This window comes from Microtus oregoni, unplaced genomic scaffold (assembly GCF_018167655.1).
Source record: "Microtus oregoni isolate MIOR12 unplaced genomic scaffold, Mior012 000017F_ref0000208, whole genome shotgun sequence".
NCBI lineage: Eukaryota > Metazoa > Chordata > Mammalia > Rodentia > Cricetidae > Microtus > Microtus oregoni.
In genome coordinates, this window is record NW_024543076.1 from 20433272 (window position 1) to 20451528 (window position 18257).

Genomic DNA, 18257 nt, shown 5'->3' on the forward strand with positions numbered 1-18257 from the left:
ATTGACGATTCATGAAAGTTGGAAGCCTGAGCACACTACACAAGTGGCAGGAAACTCAGCCTGTTGGAGGATCTTTTCTAGGTGGTTCAGTATGTCTGAGCGCTTCTTTTTTTTTTTTTTTTTGATTTTTCGAGACAGGGTTTCTCTGTGGCTTTGGAGCCTTGTCCTGGAACTAGTTCTGTAGACCAGGCTGGTCCCGAACTCACAGAGATCCGCCTGCCTCTGCCTCCCGGGTGCTGAGATTAAAGGCGTGCGCCACCAGCCACCATCGCCCGGCATGTCTGAGCTTCTTTTGGGCAGCTTGGCTGGTGTGAATGGTCTCAGAAGTCCTCTCTGCTTTATCAGTGCAGGGAGGGAGGAGCTTGCTGAAACCTACTCAGTTTCAGGGACTTCTAGGACCCTGTTGTTTACTTGTTAAGATTTCCCTCCTGGGTAAAAATTCCCCTCCCTGTATGAAGGCGTAAGTCATAAACAATGCCACACAGGTTGGAATTATGATTAATAGGGTGGTATTTATTTAAAGGGGAAAAAACTTACAGATCACCGTCAGCCCTCTGCGCAACCAAGAAGGGAGTCTAGTCACTGGTGGAGCAGGAAGTGAAGAGAGAGAGAGGAGAGGGAAGTGGCCGCTTTTTTAAAGAGAGAGAGACCACGCCCCAATGGGCTGGTATCTTAGCAGCTATAGGCTGGAGGAACGGGAGGACCTCCCACAACACCTGTAGAACATCCTGAATCATAGTGAGCTTTCCTCCAAGACAGAGTTTTCATCTTCCAGGAGATTGCTGCACAACAATTGATTGTGCCTTAAGCTTTTTTTTTGTATGTGTGAACACAATTGGACTAGGGCCCATTCATGACCTTTCATCTTAATTACCTCCTTAAAAGTCTTATCACTGAGGTATTAGAGGTTAAGAGTTCCACATATGAATTGGTGTGGGGGCATAATTCAGCCTACAACAGGGTGTTTCTTGGGAGATACTGACAGCTGGCGGCTACAGTCCCAGTCCTTTAGGGTTCAGGTAGAACTGGGAGCATTTAAGTTTGTTGTTTTCCTTGTAGTGGTGGAAATATTCCTTTATTAACTCTGGGAAGTGAAAATGTTAGGAAACTCTGTCTGTAATGAACTGATGCTCCCTTGTGTCTTAATCTGGGTTCCTACTGCTGTGATAAAACACCAGGACCCAAGTCAGCTTAGAGAGGAAAAGGTTTACTCCATCATCCAGGGACATCCAGGAAGTGGAGGCAGAAACCTGGGGGCAGGAGCTGATACAGAGGTCATGCAGGAATACTGCTTACTGGCTTGCTTCTCATGCCTGCCTTCTTATAGCACCCAGGACCACCTGCCCAAGAATGGCATCACCCACTTTGAACTGGGCCCTCCCACATCATGATAAAACAAAAAATAAAAACAAAATGCTTCACAGGCCATTCTGTTATGAGCATTTCCTTAATTGAGGTTTGTTCTTCTCAAACCACTTTAGGCTGTGCCAAGTTGACTTAAAAACTGTCTTACCATAACTGTTAACTCTTCTACCTTGAGCTTTTCAGCACCTTAGGGTAACTGTGTCCTGGACTCTGTACCATTTTTAGTGTTAGCTATGGTGGAAAATGTGGACTTAGTGTGGTGTAGTCTGCTGTGTTTGAGACCTGATTTCACCACTCCCTACTTGTGTTGTTATAGTTAGCCCTCTCTATATGTGGGTTCAGCATCCATGGATTCAAGTGACCTCAGATTAAAAAATATTTTAAAAAATGTGTATAGATATTTTATTGTCATTATTCCTTAAACAATAAAATAGCAGAACTATTTTCCTAGCATTGACATTACTATAAGTAGTTTGGCAGTGGCTGTGGTTAAAAGATCACCCGTGATCTTCCTCTCAGACTTTTTTTCTCCTTTCAAACTATTATGGATTAAGATGGAATAAAAAATGATTAGTATACCATGTTAGCTACCTTAGAAAACTGGAGCAAAAGTAAAAATCCATCAACACACTCATCATCGGTGAGACGATCACTGTGTAGCTCACATTGGTACTGGCATAAAGGAACTTAGCACATGGATGCTGAGACCCATCACAAATCAATCTCTGAATGGAAATCTCCTTTAAAAAAGGAAAATAAGGATCCCTGTTTAGAGCTTATCCTGTACCTGCAGCTTCTAAGCAACTGTTAGCTCAATATAATCCATGTGTTGAAGAGGTATATTTTGCAGGGGAAAATTCTGATCTCTTTCCTTGCCTTGTTCATGTATAATAACTAAACTGTGGAGGAAAATTCACTTTATCCCTCTGAAAAATCTTTCAAGCTGAGCTAAGAAGTTGATTAGATGACACCAGAATTTTAATACACGCTTTCTTAACAACTTTCATAGGCATATTTTTTCTGTTGAATTATTGTGACATCAATGAATTCTCCCAAGACACATGTCCAGTGCTTGATCACAAAGCTCTTGAGGAGATGTGAAGGATGTGCCTGTTTGAACAAAGAACTCAGAAAAGCCTGACTAGGGATGGGTCAGAACACTTTCATTTTACCTGGAGCCTCACAGTGGCAGGCGGCCACAGTTAAGTCCTCCAAAGTGACAGCTCTCAGTTCAGACAAGAGAGCCTCTTCTTGTGCTTCCAAGTGAACATCACACCGAAGGTTGTACCAGGTGTGCCTATGAGATCACAGAGAGCTGGATTCCAGAAGAACAAGAACTCCCTGTTTTTGTATCCTTGTGCTTCCATCTTCCAACAAGCTGTCCAACTCTGAATCCAGAGCTGAAGAGGAAGAAGAGAAGAGACTGTGCAAGGTCTCTGGAGCTCATGGGGAAGTTAAGAGCCATAGATTAGGAAGGAATCCAGGCTCCAAGCAGGGGAAAAGCAGAAAGAAGCTGTGGAAGGACATGTCACCTCCGGCTCACCATCCTGTCTGTGAAACTGTCCATAAAACAAATGTGTTTGCCCATAGATCTGACTTTATACCAGTATATTATATATAGCAAGTAGAAAATAATATATAGAAAAATAATATTAATTGGAAATAGTAAGAAAGCTTTTTTGTGGTGATACATCTTTAACTCATTTTGACTCACATTAAATGTTTTGTTCATTTAATTAAACTATGTAGAATGTAGGTGATAATATTTATATAATTTTGGAGAAGAACTAGTTTATTGTGTTGACTTAAAAACCATAAGTATCTCTAGCAGGGAACTGAATTCATTTTACAATTTTTCCATGACTGTTTAAAATGTATCAAATTAGATATATCCTTTAATGGTGAACTATTCTAATATTTAAAATTATTTTCTCCATTTACCGTTTCACTAGAAGTATTTTGAAAAATATAGAATTTTCAAAAGAGTAGGATTTCTTTGCCCACCTCTAATAGTTATTCTTTTCCATTTCAAAACTCAAGTGTTTATCTATGTTTGTGCTTGGTATCACACCATCGAGCTTATAACCCGCATTCTAAGGGGGAGCTGTAGCAATAATAGGTTGCTAAGCAAGTCTCTCAGCTCATTAAGCCATGTGCCTGGGATTATTCTAACCGTCTGTGCTGCTCACCCATGATGGAGCAAGCGAGAATGATGTTCACTTTAGTTTTTGTCAGAGCGTTGACTAGAAACAAGTGAAGGAATAACCTATTAGTAATAATTAAAAACAAAAGAACTGAAAGGTCAATTGTATGAAATAAATGTTTGAAACAAGTCATGCACAGTAACAATGGAATACTTAAGCACACAATATGTTGCATTAAGCATTTCAAAGTCATACCGATCGCAGGTTTCTTTATAACATAATAAATGCTGTATTTTAGTCAGGTGACAAATATTTTATTATCCAAGCCAGAAGAAATAGACACAATTTAATACATCTCTTTCGTAACCATTTTTTTCACCCTATGACTGCTGCTTTTCAAAATAAAATTGAGACAGAAGGAAGCCTATTTAACTTATTCAGATTATAATTAATTTCACCACTTGGGTGTATTACAAAATATGAGCGAGGCTCCCTAATGAGCATTGTAAAATGCAGTCATGGACCAGGTCCCAGACTGTTCAAATAATTTATTTCTCTGTTTGGAGTTGCATCACTTATTAACTACAAAGGTGAGGGTGGGCAGTCAGGATGGAGGAGAAGCGTGCACAGCCAAGGCGCTCCAAGCCTGACAGCTACACCTGCTCTCACATACTTATCCTGAAGGTGCCATGAGAACCATTTTCATTAGGTCCTCATGTCTATCCTCTCCGTGTGCTGCTCATTTGATGAGTTTTCAGAAGCCAGCTCCTTGAGTATATACTTACTCGACCGGTGCTTGATTTAAATTTAATTTCACTAGGCATGTTTGGAACGAAACTTCAATTTCCACAGACAGATGTCTCTAATTCAGACCACTGTAGTTGTATTTCATAAAATCTTCATTGTTCCCAGTGACCTTGTGGTGTTTTTCCTTTCAATCTTTAGTCAGCTATGATTGAGTCTCAGACATATCGCCCTTTCTCTACTTGAGTCTCTGATAATGTAAAAAGCCTGAAAGTTGAAAGCCATCAAGAGCATGCTAAAGGACCACGGTGAGAGGGTGGGAAGTGTCAGCATTAAGTTCTCTAGACCTCTTCTTGGTGTTCTGAAGCATCAGCGTCGTGAACTCCTAACATGCTCTTTGCATTTGACTCACTTTAGTTTTCCTTCTTACCCTTTTTAATCCAGTTGGAATGCTCGCTGATTCTCTGGAACACTTCTAAGCCTGACTGCGAGGATCCAGCTGGAGGATGCCGTCAGAACGCTGTCTCAGGTACACACTGAAGGATAATGCTTTTGCTCAGTATAGTGAGGTTAAACTGGTCACACAGAAGCACAGACCAGGAACAGAACACAATTCAGCTGAACACAATTCAACCAAACAGTCATAATTCTTGTGATTTGGACAGTTGGAAAAAGGATGTTCAAACCTAGAAAGTGTCATGATTCTTTAATACTGCTTCTTGTCTTTTTCTCATTTTGGATGCAAACCCTCTGAGCAAAAGGCATATCATGGAATAAAGGAAAATAATAAAATTTTTGAGAAAACTATGCATGCATTTGAATATTGTTCTTTTTAAGTTTAGAGAGTATTCAAAAATTCCCGATAGTATCTTGTTTGAATATTCATTTAGTTAATAAATATTTGTTGAGCCAAGCACTCAACTTGATGTAAAGTACAAGTTATGAATAATATAAAGTTTTCTGTATCCCACCACAAACTGTGTATTCTATGGGAGAACCAGATGTTAAATAAATAGCTACACAACCAACAATGCAAATGCCATAGTAAAAAATGCTCTGTTGGAAAAGTACAGTGTAAATGTGGGAAAGAAGTATATCCCTGAGAGCCAAAGGATGGAGTGATCTGGGAAATGCACTAAGGGAGGAGGGAGCTTCATATTCTAAAAATCTGACGGGCAGACAGGGAGAAAGCCTGTGGCATTTATTCTGCCTGGAGGCAAGTCATCATCAGTTTCCAAGGAAGCCATCAAAAGCTCTTCAGAAGGAGGGAGAACATGAGCAAGGAAGTCAGGACCACGAGGGGTGCACCCACCCACTGAGACAGTGGGGCTGATCTATTGGGAGTTCACCAAGGCCAGCTGGACTGTGACTGAAAAAGCAGGGGATAAAACCGGACTCTCTGAACATGGCGAACAATGAGGGATGATGAGAAGCCTAGGACAATGGCACGGGGTTTTGATCCTACTTCATGTTCTGGCTTTGTGGGAGCCTAGCCAGTTTGGAGGTTCACCTTCATAGACATGCACGGAGAGGGGAGGACCTTGGACTTTCCACAGGGCAGGGAACCCTGACTGCTCTTTGGACTGGAGAGGGAGGGGAAGAGGAGTGGGGGAGGGGGAGAAGGGTGGGAGGGGGAGGGAAATGGGAGGCTGGGAGGAGGTGGAAATTTTTTTTCCTTTTCTCAATAAAAAAAAATTAAAAAAAAGAAAAAAGATCAGAAAAATTTATGCTAGAAAGAAGATAAAATAATTATTTGAGCAGTCATTACAAAGAACCATGTTACCTACCTATGGAGATTTTTTTTTAAGTTTTAAAATGTTTAACATTATAACATTATTAACAGAATGCAATCCCAAAATACCCTAACTTGTTACATGTTAAGAAGTGATGTAGGAAGGAAAGATGTTGTTGTCTGGAATCAAATCATTTATGCTCCTCCTATAAGATCAAAATACTTTCTTTTTATTTTTTTTATTGATTTTATTGAGCCCTACATTTTTCTCTGCTCTCCTCCCTTCCTCAAAAAAAGAGAAAATAAATAAATAAATAAATAAATAAATAAATAAAAGCTCTTCAGAAGAAAGATTAAGAGAGGGACATGATATATACTCACTCATAAGTGGATATTATCTGTAAAGTAAAGGATAAGCATGCTGCAATCCACAGACCTGAAAAACTGGGTAACGAGGGGGGCTCAAGAGGGGGCTACATGGATCTCCCTGGGAAGCGTCAATGCAGGAGATCTGCTGGGTGGATTGGGTGCAGGTGGGAGTGGGATCTTGAGGGAGCAGGTTGGGGGTAGATGGAGGGAGAGAGCACTATAAGAGATGCCTGGGAGGCAGACCTTCACGAGGCCAGTCAGAAACCTAATGCAACGAAAAGTGGTATGGAATCTACAAGGATGACCCCGGCTGAGACTCGTGGCAGCTGTCAATGCATAGCCTGAATTGGCCATCCCCTATAATTGGATTGGAGACCATCCCTCTTCCTGTACTTGTCATCAAAGAACCTTCCTCCAGTGTCTGTTGGAGGCCAAGGGGAGACCCAAGTCCAAATGTTAGGCTGAGCTTGGGGAGTCCTCCTGAAGAGAGGGAAGAGGGATAGTAGGAGCCAGTGAAGTCAGGGACATCTCAGGAAAACCCACAGCCACTAGCCTGGCTCATGGGAACTCACAGAGTCCAAACCAACAACCAGTGAGCCTAGGCCCTCTGCATATGTGTGACAGTTGCATAGCTGGGTCTCTTTGTGGAACTCCTGGCAATGGGAGCAGGGGCTGTCCCTAGTTCTTTGCCTGGCTCTTGGGAACCTATTGCTCATGCTGATTTCCTAGCCCAGTCTAAATACAGGGGGAGGTGCTTGATCTTATGGCAGCTTGATATGCCAAGTTTTGCTGATGCCCATGGGAGGCTTGTCCCTTTCTGAATGAATACGGATGGGGGTAGATTGAGGGGTGGGGCCAAGGGAGGAGCGAGGAGTAGAAGGAGAAGAAGGAGGGGGCTGTGTTTGGGATATAAAATAAATAAATATATTACACTGAAAAAAAGTAGAGGTAAATAAACAGGGAAGATTAAGGTATGTTGTTCAAGGACTAGCAGGGATAGGAATACAATTGATGTTTAGAGAGTCTCAGAGCAAAAACCAAAACTGTCTTAGTGTTTTAGTTAAGATTTTTTTTTTTGCTGCAAAGAGACACCATGAGCAAGGCAACACTTATAAGGAAAACATTTAATTGGTGTGATTTGTTTATAGTTTCAAAGGTTCAATTCATTATCAACATGGTGGGAAGCGTGGCAGCATGCAAACATGTGTGATGCTGGAGTAGTGATTGCTACACTTTATAGGCAACAGGAAGCTGTCTGTCACACGGAGGAAGCTTGAGCAAAAGAGACCGCAAAGCCCGCCACCACAGTGATACACTTCCTCCAACAAGGCCACACCACTTAGTAGTGCTATTCCCCTTTGGGGCCATTTTCTTTCAAACCACCACCCTCAGAATGCAGTTAATACCACGGCCCAAATGCCCTGTGTTAGATCTGATGCCCAACCAATACAATGCGTGAGGACTGTGGTGTTTATCTGGCACCACCTCAGACAAATAATTTGCTCCTTGATCTCAGAAACAATGTGTATGTTCTCAAAGGGGTTTCTTACCCTTAATCAGCCATTTAGATTAATCAGTTACGACGCTACTGCCATGTCTTCCATGACACAGCTGTCTCCTTCCCTGCTCCCACCCAGAGCCGTCTCCCCTCCTCTCACTTTTCCATCACTTATGGAGGATCTGCCCAGCTTCATGACTCTTGGAATCTTTGCTTGCTCTGGCTCAGAGATCTTCCTTCCACTAAGCCACATACTGACACAGCCACAGCATGGAATGTGTTATCCCCAGTGGTCACTTCATTTCTGAAATCACCTATTAGCTTTACTCTTACTTCATTTCTAGCTTGAAGGTTTACCTATTTAACTAGGGCTGTTATTTGACCTTTGCTGTGTCTCATCTACTAGCTGAACTACTTTCCACTTCTACCAGCTGTCTATTTCCTTTCCTCAGTCCTCCTCTCCCCTCTTCTTTTCCTTATTCTTTTTACTGTTCATTTTATTGAAAATAGTTTTTTTTTTTTTTGGTTTTTCGAGACAGGGTTTCTCTGTGGTTTTGGAACCTGTCCTGGAACTCGCTCTTGTAGACCAGGCTGGTCTCGAACTCACAGAGATCCGCCTGCCTCTGCCTCCCAAGTGCTGGGATTAAAGGCGTGTGCCACCACCGTCCGGCTTGAAAATAGTTTCTTAGGCAATGTATTCTGACTATATTTTCCCCTTCCCCAATTCCTCCAAGATCCTCCCACTTCTCATTAGAAAATAAACAGGCATCTAAGGAATATTAATAAAACAAAATAAAAACAAATCAGAATAGGACAAAACAAGACAAGCAAACAAAAACAGAAGAAAAAGAACAGCATAAGAAATACATAGATGCACACACACAAATGTTTATACACACAGGAATCCCGTAAAAACACAAAACCAGAAGCCATAATACATACACAAAGGACCTATAAAGTTAAAAAGAAAGCATTATGAGACAAAAAAAAAACTCTCCATAGATATCACTGCGTTCCTTCTGTGTTGGCCATCTATTGCTGAGCATGGGACCTGGCTGTAAGAGTGGTTTGTATTCCCAGTGAGAATCTGTTAGAAAAAAAAAACGAATTTTTCATTTGCAAATGGTTACCAGTTGAAGATAGCTTCTGATTTAAGGGTCACGTCTGTGTCCGCTTCTCCTCTCAGCACTGGGAACCCATCTGGCACAAATCCATGCAGGTCCTGTTCATGCTGCCTCGGTCTCTAAGTGAATTAATAGTATCTACGTTGGCCTTCTTGTTTCCTTGATGTCCTCCATGCCCTCCGACTCTCACAGTCTTTCCATCACCTCTTCTCTAAGATTCCCTGAGCTCTGAAGGGAAGGATTTGCTGGAGACACACCATTTAGGTGTGAGTGCTCCAAACTCTCTCACTTTACACGCATATTGTCTGGCTGTGAGTGAGTCTCCGTTGTTCCCATCTAAGCAGGAGGAGGCTTCTCTGATGATGGCTGGGCAAAGCATTGGTTTATGAGTTAGCAAACTCATTTTATTGCTATGTTCCCTTCTTCATTGGCTTAGATTCTGTAACTTTTGCTCAACCCTTAATTTCTTCCATTCTTTGTTTTTATTTGTTTGTTTGTTTGTTTGGTGTTGTGTATGTGTGTGGGGAGGGGCATTTCTCTAAGAAAGCCCTCATTTGATGTACGGAACAATCTATGTTGTCCAGTGATGGTTCGCAGAAATCTTTACATTGAACAAGTCCAAAATGTCACAGAGTTCTACATGTTTCTGGTGTTCCTATTTCCTGCCACTCAAGAGGCAAACCAAGCCATGTCTGGCTTCTGTGCTTTAGATCGCTTTTTCCTTCTGTGCAAGTTTTACTGGCTGTACTTCAAGTGTGTTCTTGAGACAGCTGTGCTGTCTTGGCCTCTCTGAGAACATGAATCATAGATTTCTCTTCTTACTCATGGCTGAGCTCCAAAGCTATGAATCAATCTGTGTATTTGACATCTACCCTTGGAAATCTTTAAGATCACCCAAAGTTAACATGCCCACACATTTTATTGATGAGATTAATTAGATTAATTCTTCAGAGTTCATCATTTTCTTCTTTTTTGGGTACTCTGCTATCAGAATATTGAGTTTTGTAAACCAGAAAATGAGCATGTTCATGAGAACTCTTTTCCCATCCATATCTTTATCTGACATATCACCAAACCTCCTAACTCCCCACACCAGTAGCTTTCAAATGTGTCCACCTCTCTGAAACATTATCTTGGTGTTTCCATCCAGGGTTCAGATAGCCCTCGACTCTTGTGTGTCGGGACCACACTCCCTGCTGACAGGCCAAAGTTTGCTGTTCTCTTTTCCTGCAGATAGTTTATCTTCTTTGTGTCAGGGTGGTAACTCATCCATCTTTCTTTTGCATCATAGATATTTCTCCTTTGAGAAGGTGAGAGTACTTGGTGCTGTGTTTCTCAACCTGTGGGCTGTGACCCTTTGGGGGGGACAAATGACCTCTTCACAGGGCTCATTTAAGACCATCTGAAAACACGGATATTTACATCACAACTCATCACAGTAACAAAATTACAGTTATGACATAGCAACATTAGTAATTTTGTGTTGGAATCACCACAACTCTACATTAAAGAGTTGCTACATTTGAAGGTTGCGAGCCTCTGTGTCACTGTCCTGAGAGACTGGATATTCTGTGATGGCTGCTTCTACATTTCATTTCTTTAGTTTTTTATCTCCAGCATCTATAATGACAAGGCTGAATAGATATTTCTCTTATATACAAGTGAGGGAAGAGGTATAGAAATCTATTCACTTATATCTAATCTTCTTTCTTCATAGTCTTAGTATTTCTTAATTGCTCTATAAGGTTTAATCTTTGCTTATCATTATGGCTAGTTTTATTTCTGGCATACACTTCAGAAAATTTGTAAAGTGTTACATAAAAATAAGAAAAATCTGTTATGGCATCTTTTAACAACTTGTCCATGTAAATAAACAACATTCTTTTCTTATTAATGTATAAGACTATTTTGACCTTGCTAAGTAGCAGATAACCATTAAAATAGAAATCCACAGAATTTTTAAATTTGAAGAGTAAAATATAAAACTGTAGAGCTGTTTTATTACGTCTTAAAAAACTGCCTGAATTCAGTTAAATGAATGTATGAAAATGAGACCCTGGGGGTTTCTGTGATCAAAGCGTTAACTCTGTGCACTCAAAGAAGCCATTTGCACAGGAGCAGGGATTCAGAATGAGCAGGTTAGAAACGTGCTCCGCATTTGAGTTCTTAGTTTCTGTCATCATTTCCAGAATGAAAATTGCAGGCTCAAAGTCACGATGAGTCCTATTCCCTGAGACTGCATGCATCAATCTCCCCATTATTAGATGCGGGCATGTGACCGGTCTAATGCGCACTCCCTGGCATTGCTAGAAACCAATTGCTGCTGAGAGAGTCTGTGTCTCCTCCTGTCGTGCCAGGGACCTGGGTCAGCCCTGGGAGATACGAGAATAGTGTCCACCCTGGCGCCTGACTGGAGTCACCTGGCACCCATATGGTGTTCCTGTGAACGGTGGGCTTGGAAAGGGGCTCATAGTAGAGAAACATGTGTTGTTTGAAGCAGATCCATTTAAAATCAGGAACAAAGAGACAGCTCTGGTTAACCTTAGTGCTGTATTTCATATAAACCACTGTCACAAATCATAATTTAAATATGTGCTCTGTATAGAAGTATTAATGAGAAATTTGGGTCTTTTTTCTTATCATTTTTTAAATCTAATACTGCTCTACACTAACAGCTCACCTCATCTTGTGCTAGCCTATAGAGAGTGTCCACAGCCTATTTTGGCGACGCGGTGGCTCCTGTTTTGGTAATGCAGCTCTTGGGTCTCAGAGAAAAAGGAGACGGGTGTTGCACTGGGGGACCCAGAGCACTGTCTGTACTAGTTGTAAATTTTGAGGGATGCCATTTCTTTCATGGAAGAATCTCCCCAATTTGAAGACATTTCTCAAGTCTGTATTCCCGTTGAGAAGTGCAGAGCCTTGATCACGGATTTTCCCAGGACTTTGGAAAGTTTTTGAAACAGTTCTTTTCCTTTTCTTGTTTCTTCGTTTCCCGGTAGTGAAAGGACATGGCTATGACCTGGGAGGTGAGTTTGCTGACTTGACATTTGTTGTAAGGGCAGAGGGAGCTAATGACAAGTCTCCATCTGCTCCGCACCTTAATCTCAGCGTGGTGCACTGCAGCCTGTGATTCCTGGTGCTCCCAGTGTATGATCATTACCCAGGTGTAGTGAGCCTGGTGTCTTCTGCGCTGTGGGCAGCTGTGATGTCAAATTTACAGAGGCTAGGTCTTCTGCGGATTTCTGTTAGAGAGATGAATGGGGAGCTGCTCTGAGAATACAGCGATGACTTGTTGGTACTTGTTGATTTGTGGGCCTTTATTTCTTGCCAAATCCCAGAGTATTTATTTCTGGCTTTTAAGAACTCATAACATATTGGTTCTAAAATATTTAGGGTCCTCTGCCAAGTGTTGTCTTAAATATCAGCTTATGGTGTTTCTAAAGCCCTACTGTTGGAAGCTGAGTTATTGCGTCTGTGGAGCCAAGGAGTTATCAGTATTGTTTTAAAGCTCAACCCTCCCAGTCTCTGCCAAACTGCTCTCACAGCTGCTCTTTCCCTGCCAAGATCGACTCACTCGCAACAGGATACCTAAGTGCAAATACTGTTGCAGTCTCCATAATGACGTCGATCGTGTGCTAGATTTGCAAGCAGGGAAATGTCTTAAGGCAATTATTATTAATATATTCTTGTTCCACACATAATAAATTTATGGTGACATAATAGAGGAGAAAGAAAATTATGAAAGTTTCAAATACAGTTTCTAAAGTTATAACATTAGAAATCCATTTTCTGTTTCAAAACTGTAGTCCTCGTATGTACAAAGTGGTCTTGAAGCATGATTACATAGTTTTATGATTATTGTATGCCATTTTGTTTTCATATATTACTCTAAAGGGTTGATTTTGAGGTTAACTATGTATGACATAAAATTGATAGGGGATTTTGAATTTTTTTCATCATAATTTTTGGAGAGACCTTTCATACGCATTATCTTTTTTTAAAAGCAGGAAAAATCATTGTGTTCTTAATGTCAGGTTTTTAAAATTCATAATCTTGGAATTTTGGTATTCTGATCTATAAAACAGATGTATCAATAGCACCTTCTCCTATGATTACTAGGAAAATTGAATTGTTAATTATAATTAGTAATTATAAATCATGCAGGATAATTGGCTAAAAAACTGTAAACAATACAGGTTTGCTAGTTATGAAAATGCCATCGTTTTACGAAAAACTTTTCAGTCTCTCCTGTTGTTCTACTTTGCTGATACAGTATTTCTGTTTCTTTTCCCCACTTCCTTTACTTCATGACATTAAGTAATCTCCATTCTAAGCTTTACATAGAAATTTCCTTAAAAACCTATTTATATTTCCCAATGCAACTTTTAGCTACTGGTTTTAAAAGCCTGCCTATCTCGGGAGCCACACATGAATATTCAACGGCTGTGAGAGTTTCAGACTCAGCTTCCACCTTCTACTGAAAATAATCCTCCCACCCTCCTACAAGAGCTTCCTATAGCTTCACTCTCTGCCAAGTCAGTTTCTCTCCGTAGTTCTTACATTTCTGATGCTTCCCGTGGGAAACATTCGCTAAAGCTTACCGACTACACTGGTTTCTCACTGGAAGAAGTTGGTCAATTTTAGGTAGCGACTTGTGTTTAACTATAATTTACCAGTCAGTTGGTGCAAGTGAGGCAGCGTCCCATCAAATAATTCAACAGTATGGGCAAGGCTGATAGCAATGCTGTTTTCTCTGAATAATATTTTTTTCTTGCTGGGGCTGGGCATGGAATGGTCAGGTATGGAGAGATCACGTTCAGCTGTCCTGGGATATTTTCACTCAGCTTTCAAAAGAGGCCAGCCACTGTTTGGAAACAGGACTTGTCATCCTTGTCACCCTCTGGGAGTAACTCAGTAGTGACACAGCTTTCTAGTCAGAGCCCAGCACCTGTTTGGGGATTTTAGAGTCATGTGGAGAGATTTTTGATGATCTAAGCTTTTAACTTTTAATTTTCCATTTAATTTACAAAGGACACTTTTTTTTTTCATGGAGATAGGTCTCATGTAGCTCGGGTTGGCTTCTAACTTACTATATAGCCAAAGATGACCTTGATCTTCAGATCCTCCTGCCTCAGAGTTTCCTGAGTTCTGGGATTATAAACTTATATTATCATGCTCCATTTATTGTAAATTAATTTCTTTCAATGTATAATCCCCCAAGTTTCACAGGTAGCTGTGGTTTGACTTGGATGGCCAAGTGCAGTTCTTTTGTCCCCAACCAACATTTACTCAGTTTTCTTATATTTACTGGGGGGGGGGGCGGGGCTTGTATCCTAGAGAGGCACTTGGTAAGTCTGAAGCTGGAGAAGGATGGAGTTAGAGAGGGAGTCATAGAGTATGAAGAGTCTCCCTGCATACACACACACACACACACACACACACACACACACGGGGGGGGGGGGGGAGTATACACACAAGGGGTATGCTCACCTGCACACATACATAAGGCAAGTTTTGCATGCAAACACACCAAAGAAATAGGGCATTAGAAACTGGCTCATAAGTCCACAGACTCAGGTAGACACTCACAAAGTTTAACCTCAGAAACAGGAGAGCTAACAATAGAAAGAGAGGCCTGAGGACAGAGAAAAAAAAAAGAGAGAGACAGAGAGAGTCAGAGAAAAGGAAAATAGACAGACAAAAGCATAGAAGGCAAAACGGAGAACAGAAAGTTCAAACTCACAGCTGCACTGGAGTTCCAGCGCCCTCCCCAAGGTCGAAAGGGTGAAAGAGCCCCTAGGAGGCAGGACCGGTGAACCGAATAAACGGGGCTTCCTTGCTCTCTTTGTAGCATTCAAGAAATGCTGACGGGCCAGAGGCTGTGCCACTCAGAATCTCACAATGACACCGTCCTCGCCGCACTGAATCAGCAAAGAAGTGATGGCATTCTCTGTGACGTGACCCTGATTGCCGAGGAACAGAAATTCCACGCTCACAAGGCAGTCCTAGCGGCCTGCAGCGACTACTTCCGGGTAAGCAAAGGGGGCTGTGTTTGTCCGAGGATGGCAATGCTAATACAAAAGGCCAGCAGTATTTCCTGACCTTTCCTGGGCTGGGAGCCATTTCCACGGTTCTCTGCAGAGCTGTAAGCGTTGAGAACCTGTGTTCCTTCCTGGACGGACTTGTGTCCTGGGCCTGCTGGGACACTCACCAGACTGGGCTGGGTGCCCACAGTGGGAAGCGGGCCTCCGCTTTGCATCTGACTAATGCATGTGGCATTTTGCGAGCACCGAATGGCATGGCAGTGAAGATATGGTTCTCTTTGGCTGGAACTTGGAATTTGGTCTCCAGCCGTGAGTGACGTGTGGTGATACAGCTTGAGTGGATGAAGTCTTTTGTATTTATATTTCATTTTCATCTTCGCACAAACAGCTTGGACAAATGCATGCCCATGCTATTGAAGGCTGTCATTTTCACGTATAAGGCAACTGGATCTCAGAGAAAGGGTAGTTAGAATTCAGGACGTAAGTAAATAAAAAACATGGTCTTAAACTTGCATATCTGGAAATGAAATCCGTGTCTGACTTCAATTTTTAATTTTAGAAGCTTATGATTTGGGGCTCTGAGGAGATAGCTCAGTGGTTAAGCTTTAGCCGTACAAGTATGAGTTCTAGATGGAATTCCTATCCCCGAAACTCATGTAACTGCTAAATGGTGGCCTGCCTGTATTTCCAGCCTCGGAAGGCAGAGACAAAAGATCCCGGAGCGAGCTGCTTCGTGAGACTAGTCATTTCTAGCAGCGCGGGTGTGATTGACAGGCGTTACCCAAGGGAATAAAGTGGAAGAGTGGTTGAGGACAATTCCTGACATCAATGTCAGGCCTCCACACACATGTGCCCATATATATGTAAACATGTGCGCATACCACACACACACACAGAAAAAATATTACTTCTGTGTGTGTGTCGCTATGTGTACATGCACATGCATGGTGTGAGTGGAAGTACAGGCCAAGATGTGCAATCACAGATCAGAAGAGAACTTTGTAGAGTTGATTCCCGCCTTCCATTCATCTTTAGGTGGGCTCTGAAGATCAAATCCGGGTTACCAGACTTGTACTGCCAGGTCCTTTACCTGTTGGGCCATTTTGTGTTTCCTCCTCCTTCCCTTCCTTCTCTTCTTTTTAAATTGGCATGTATTCATTGCTCATGTATTCATAAAGGAAGTCTCTTTCAAATATATCACATTTCACCATGTTCATCTTGCTCCTTAGCTCTCCTTCTCATTTACTCCTCCCAGTGGCTTCCCTTCTGCTTTCCTGTTATGTATATGGTTCTATGCATCTATAAAAAATTCTAGGACTTGTGAATAAGGAAAAACAGAGTATTTGTTTTGCTGTCTCTGCCTTGTTTTGCTTAATACGATAACCTCCAGTGTGATTATTCATTTTCTAGTAAATAAGATAATTTCATTCTTTTGTATGACTAAATAAAACTCCATTGTGTATACACACAGTATTTTTTTTTTGTTTATTTGTCCACTGAGAGCCTTCGTGGTTGGTTCTGTGATGTGGTTGTTGTGACTAGTGCTGCAATAAGGAGGTATGTGCAGGAATCTGTGTGGTATGTTTACTTAGAGTCTTTGGGTCTGTGTCCAGAATTTGTATGGCTGATTATATCCTATTTCTAAATTGTCGAGGAACACCATTCTAATTGTCATAGTGGCTGGCTGAGTTTGCAGTCCCACAAGCTTTATGTACGGGCCCCCTTTTCTCTCACATCATCCCAGCTATTGATTTTTGCTTGTTTTTGATTTAGACATGGACCCTTTTTTGGTCTTGGCTGTGCTGGAACTCTCTATGTAAACTAAGCTGGCCTTGAACTCACAGAGATCCTCCTGCCTCTGTCCTTGAGTACTGGGGATTAAAGGCATTCACCATTAAACCCCACCTTAAATGATTTGTTTTTTATAAATTTATTTACTTTTATTTTATGTACATTGGTATTTTGCCATGGGTATTGGTTCCTCTGGAACTGGAGTTAAAGATAGTTGTGAGCTACACTGGGGGAACTGAACCCAGGTTTGCTGCAGGAACAGTCAGCACTCTTAAACACCCAAAATTTTCATACCAATTCTTTTTTGGGGGGAGGGGTGGTTTTTATGACTGGGATGAGATGGAATCTCAAAGTTATTTTAATTTGCATGAATGTTTTTATGTTTATTGGCCATTTTATAATTCCTCTTTTGAAAGTGAACTGCTCATTAGCCCATTTATCTATTGTGGTTTTCATAGTTTTGAATTCTATGTATATTCTAGATATTAACTTTCTGTCAGATGTATAGCTAGCAAAGATATTCTCTCATTCTGTAGGCTTTTTCACAGAACTTTTCCTTTGCTATATAGAAGATTTGTAATTGAGTGAAATCTTATTTTCTTGGTAATATTTTGAGTAATTGGTGTCCTTTTCAGACATATGATATCTGTGTCATAGAGTGTTTTCTCTGTTTTCTTCTAACTGTCTCAGAGTTTCAGGCCTTTGGGTTTTTTGGGTGATTTTCGCACAGAGTGAGGGAGAGGCATGCAGCTTCATATAAGGATATCCAATTCTCCCAGAATCATTGATTAAAGAGGTTGTCTTCCGCAGTGTATATTTAGGCAAAAGTCAGGTAGCTGGAGCTGTGTGTGTTTACTAGTGGGAATTTGTTTGTATTAACTGCCAACTTGACAGACTCTAGAATCCCCTGGGGGTGGGTCTCTGTTGGAGAAGAGCTACCTTAATTGTGAGAAGGACCATTTCCTGGGGCTTGAGTTGAGATGGTTCTAAGCTGCTGGATATGAGTGCTGGAAACCAGAGTTTTCTGCAGGCAGAGTATATGATCTCAATCACTGATTCATCTCTTCAGTTTTCATTAATTTCTACAGTCATCTTTATTATTTCTTATATATGTTCTTATATCCTGTGGTATTTCACTAGGTAATTTACCGATAGCTTTCTAATCTTTTAATGAGAGTGCTTATAGATACAAACTTCTCCCTTAGAGTTGCTTAAGTGATACCCCACAGGTTTAGGGTGAGTTGTACTTCTGTTTTCATTCTGTCCATCAAGAATGGACACTGAACTCTATTCTGCTCTGTGGCTTTACTGGTTTGCTTTACTGCTGTAGCTAGTGCTTTCCCACACTGACCACCTTTTTAGGGTACCTGCATTCCTACTGTCCCCAGTTTAACCCCCCCCCCAAATTATAATGGCCTTGAAGGGTGTCATTTTCATCTTCTTGAG

The 18257-nt window shown here is 41.3% G+C and overlaps 1 protein-coding gene across 2 annotated transcripts in view; it reads left to right on the forward strand.

Moving 5' to 3' along the window:
- The window catches only part of Klhl32 (kelch like family member 32), a 203116-nt gene that overhangs the window by 37241 nt on the left and 147618 nt on the right, over positions 1-18257 (forward strand). For both annotated transcript variants that reach the window (XM_041667802.1, XM_041667803.1), the window contains exons 2-3: positions 4698-4782; positions 14828-15008. In XM_041667802.1, the coding sequence (XP_041523736.1) occupies positions 4760-4782; positions 14828-15008 (204 nt within the window). In that variant the 5' untranslated portion in view covers positions 4698-4759. The remainder of the gene's footprint in view (positions 1-4697; positions 4783-14827; positions 15009-18257) is intronic.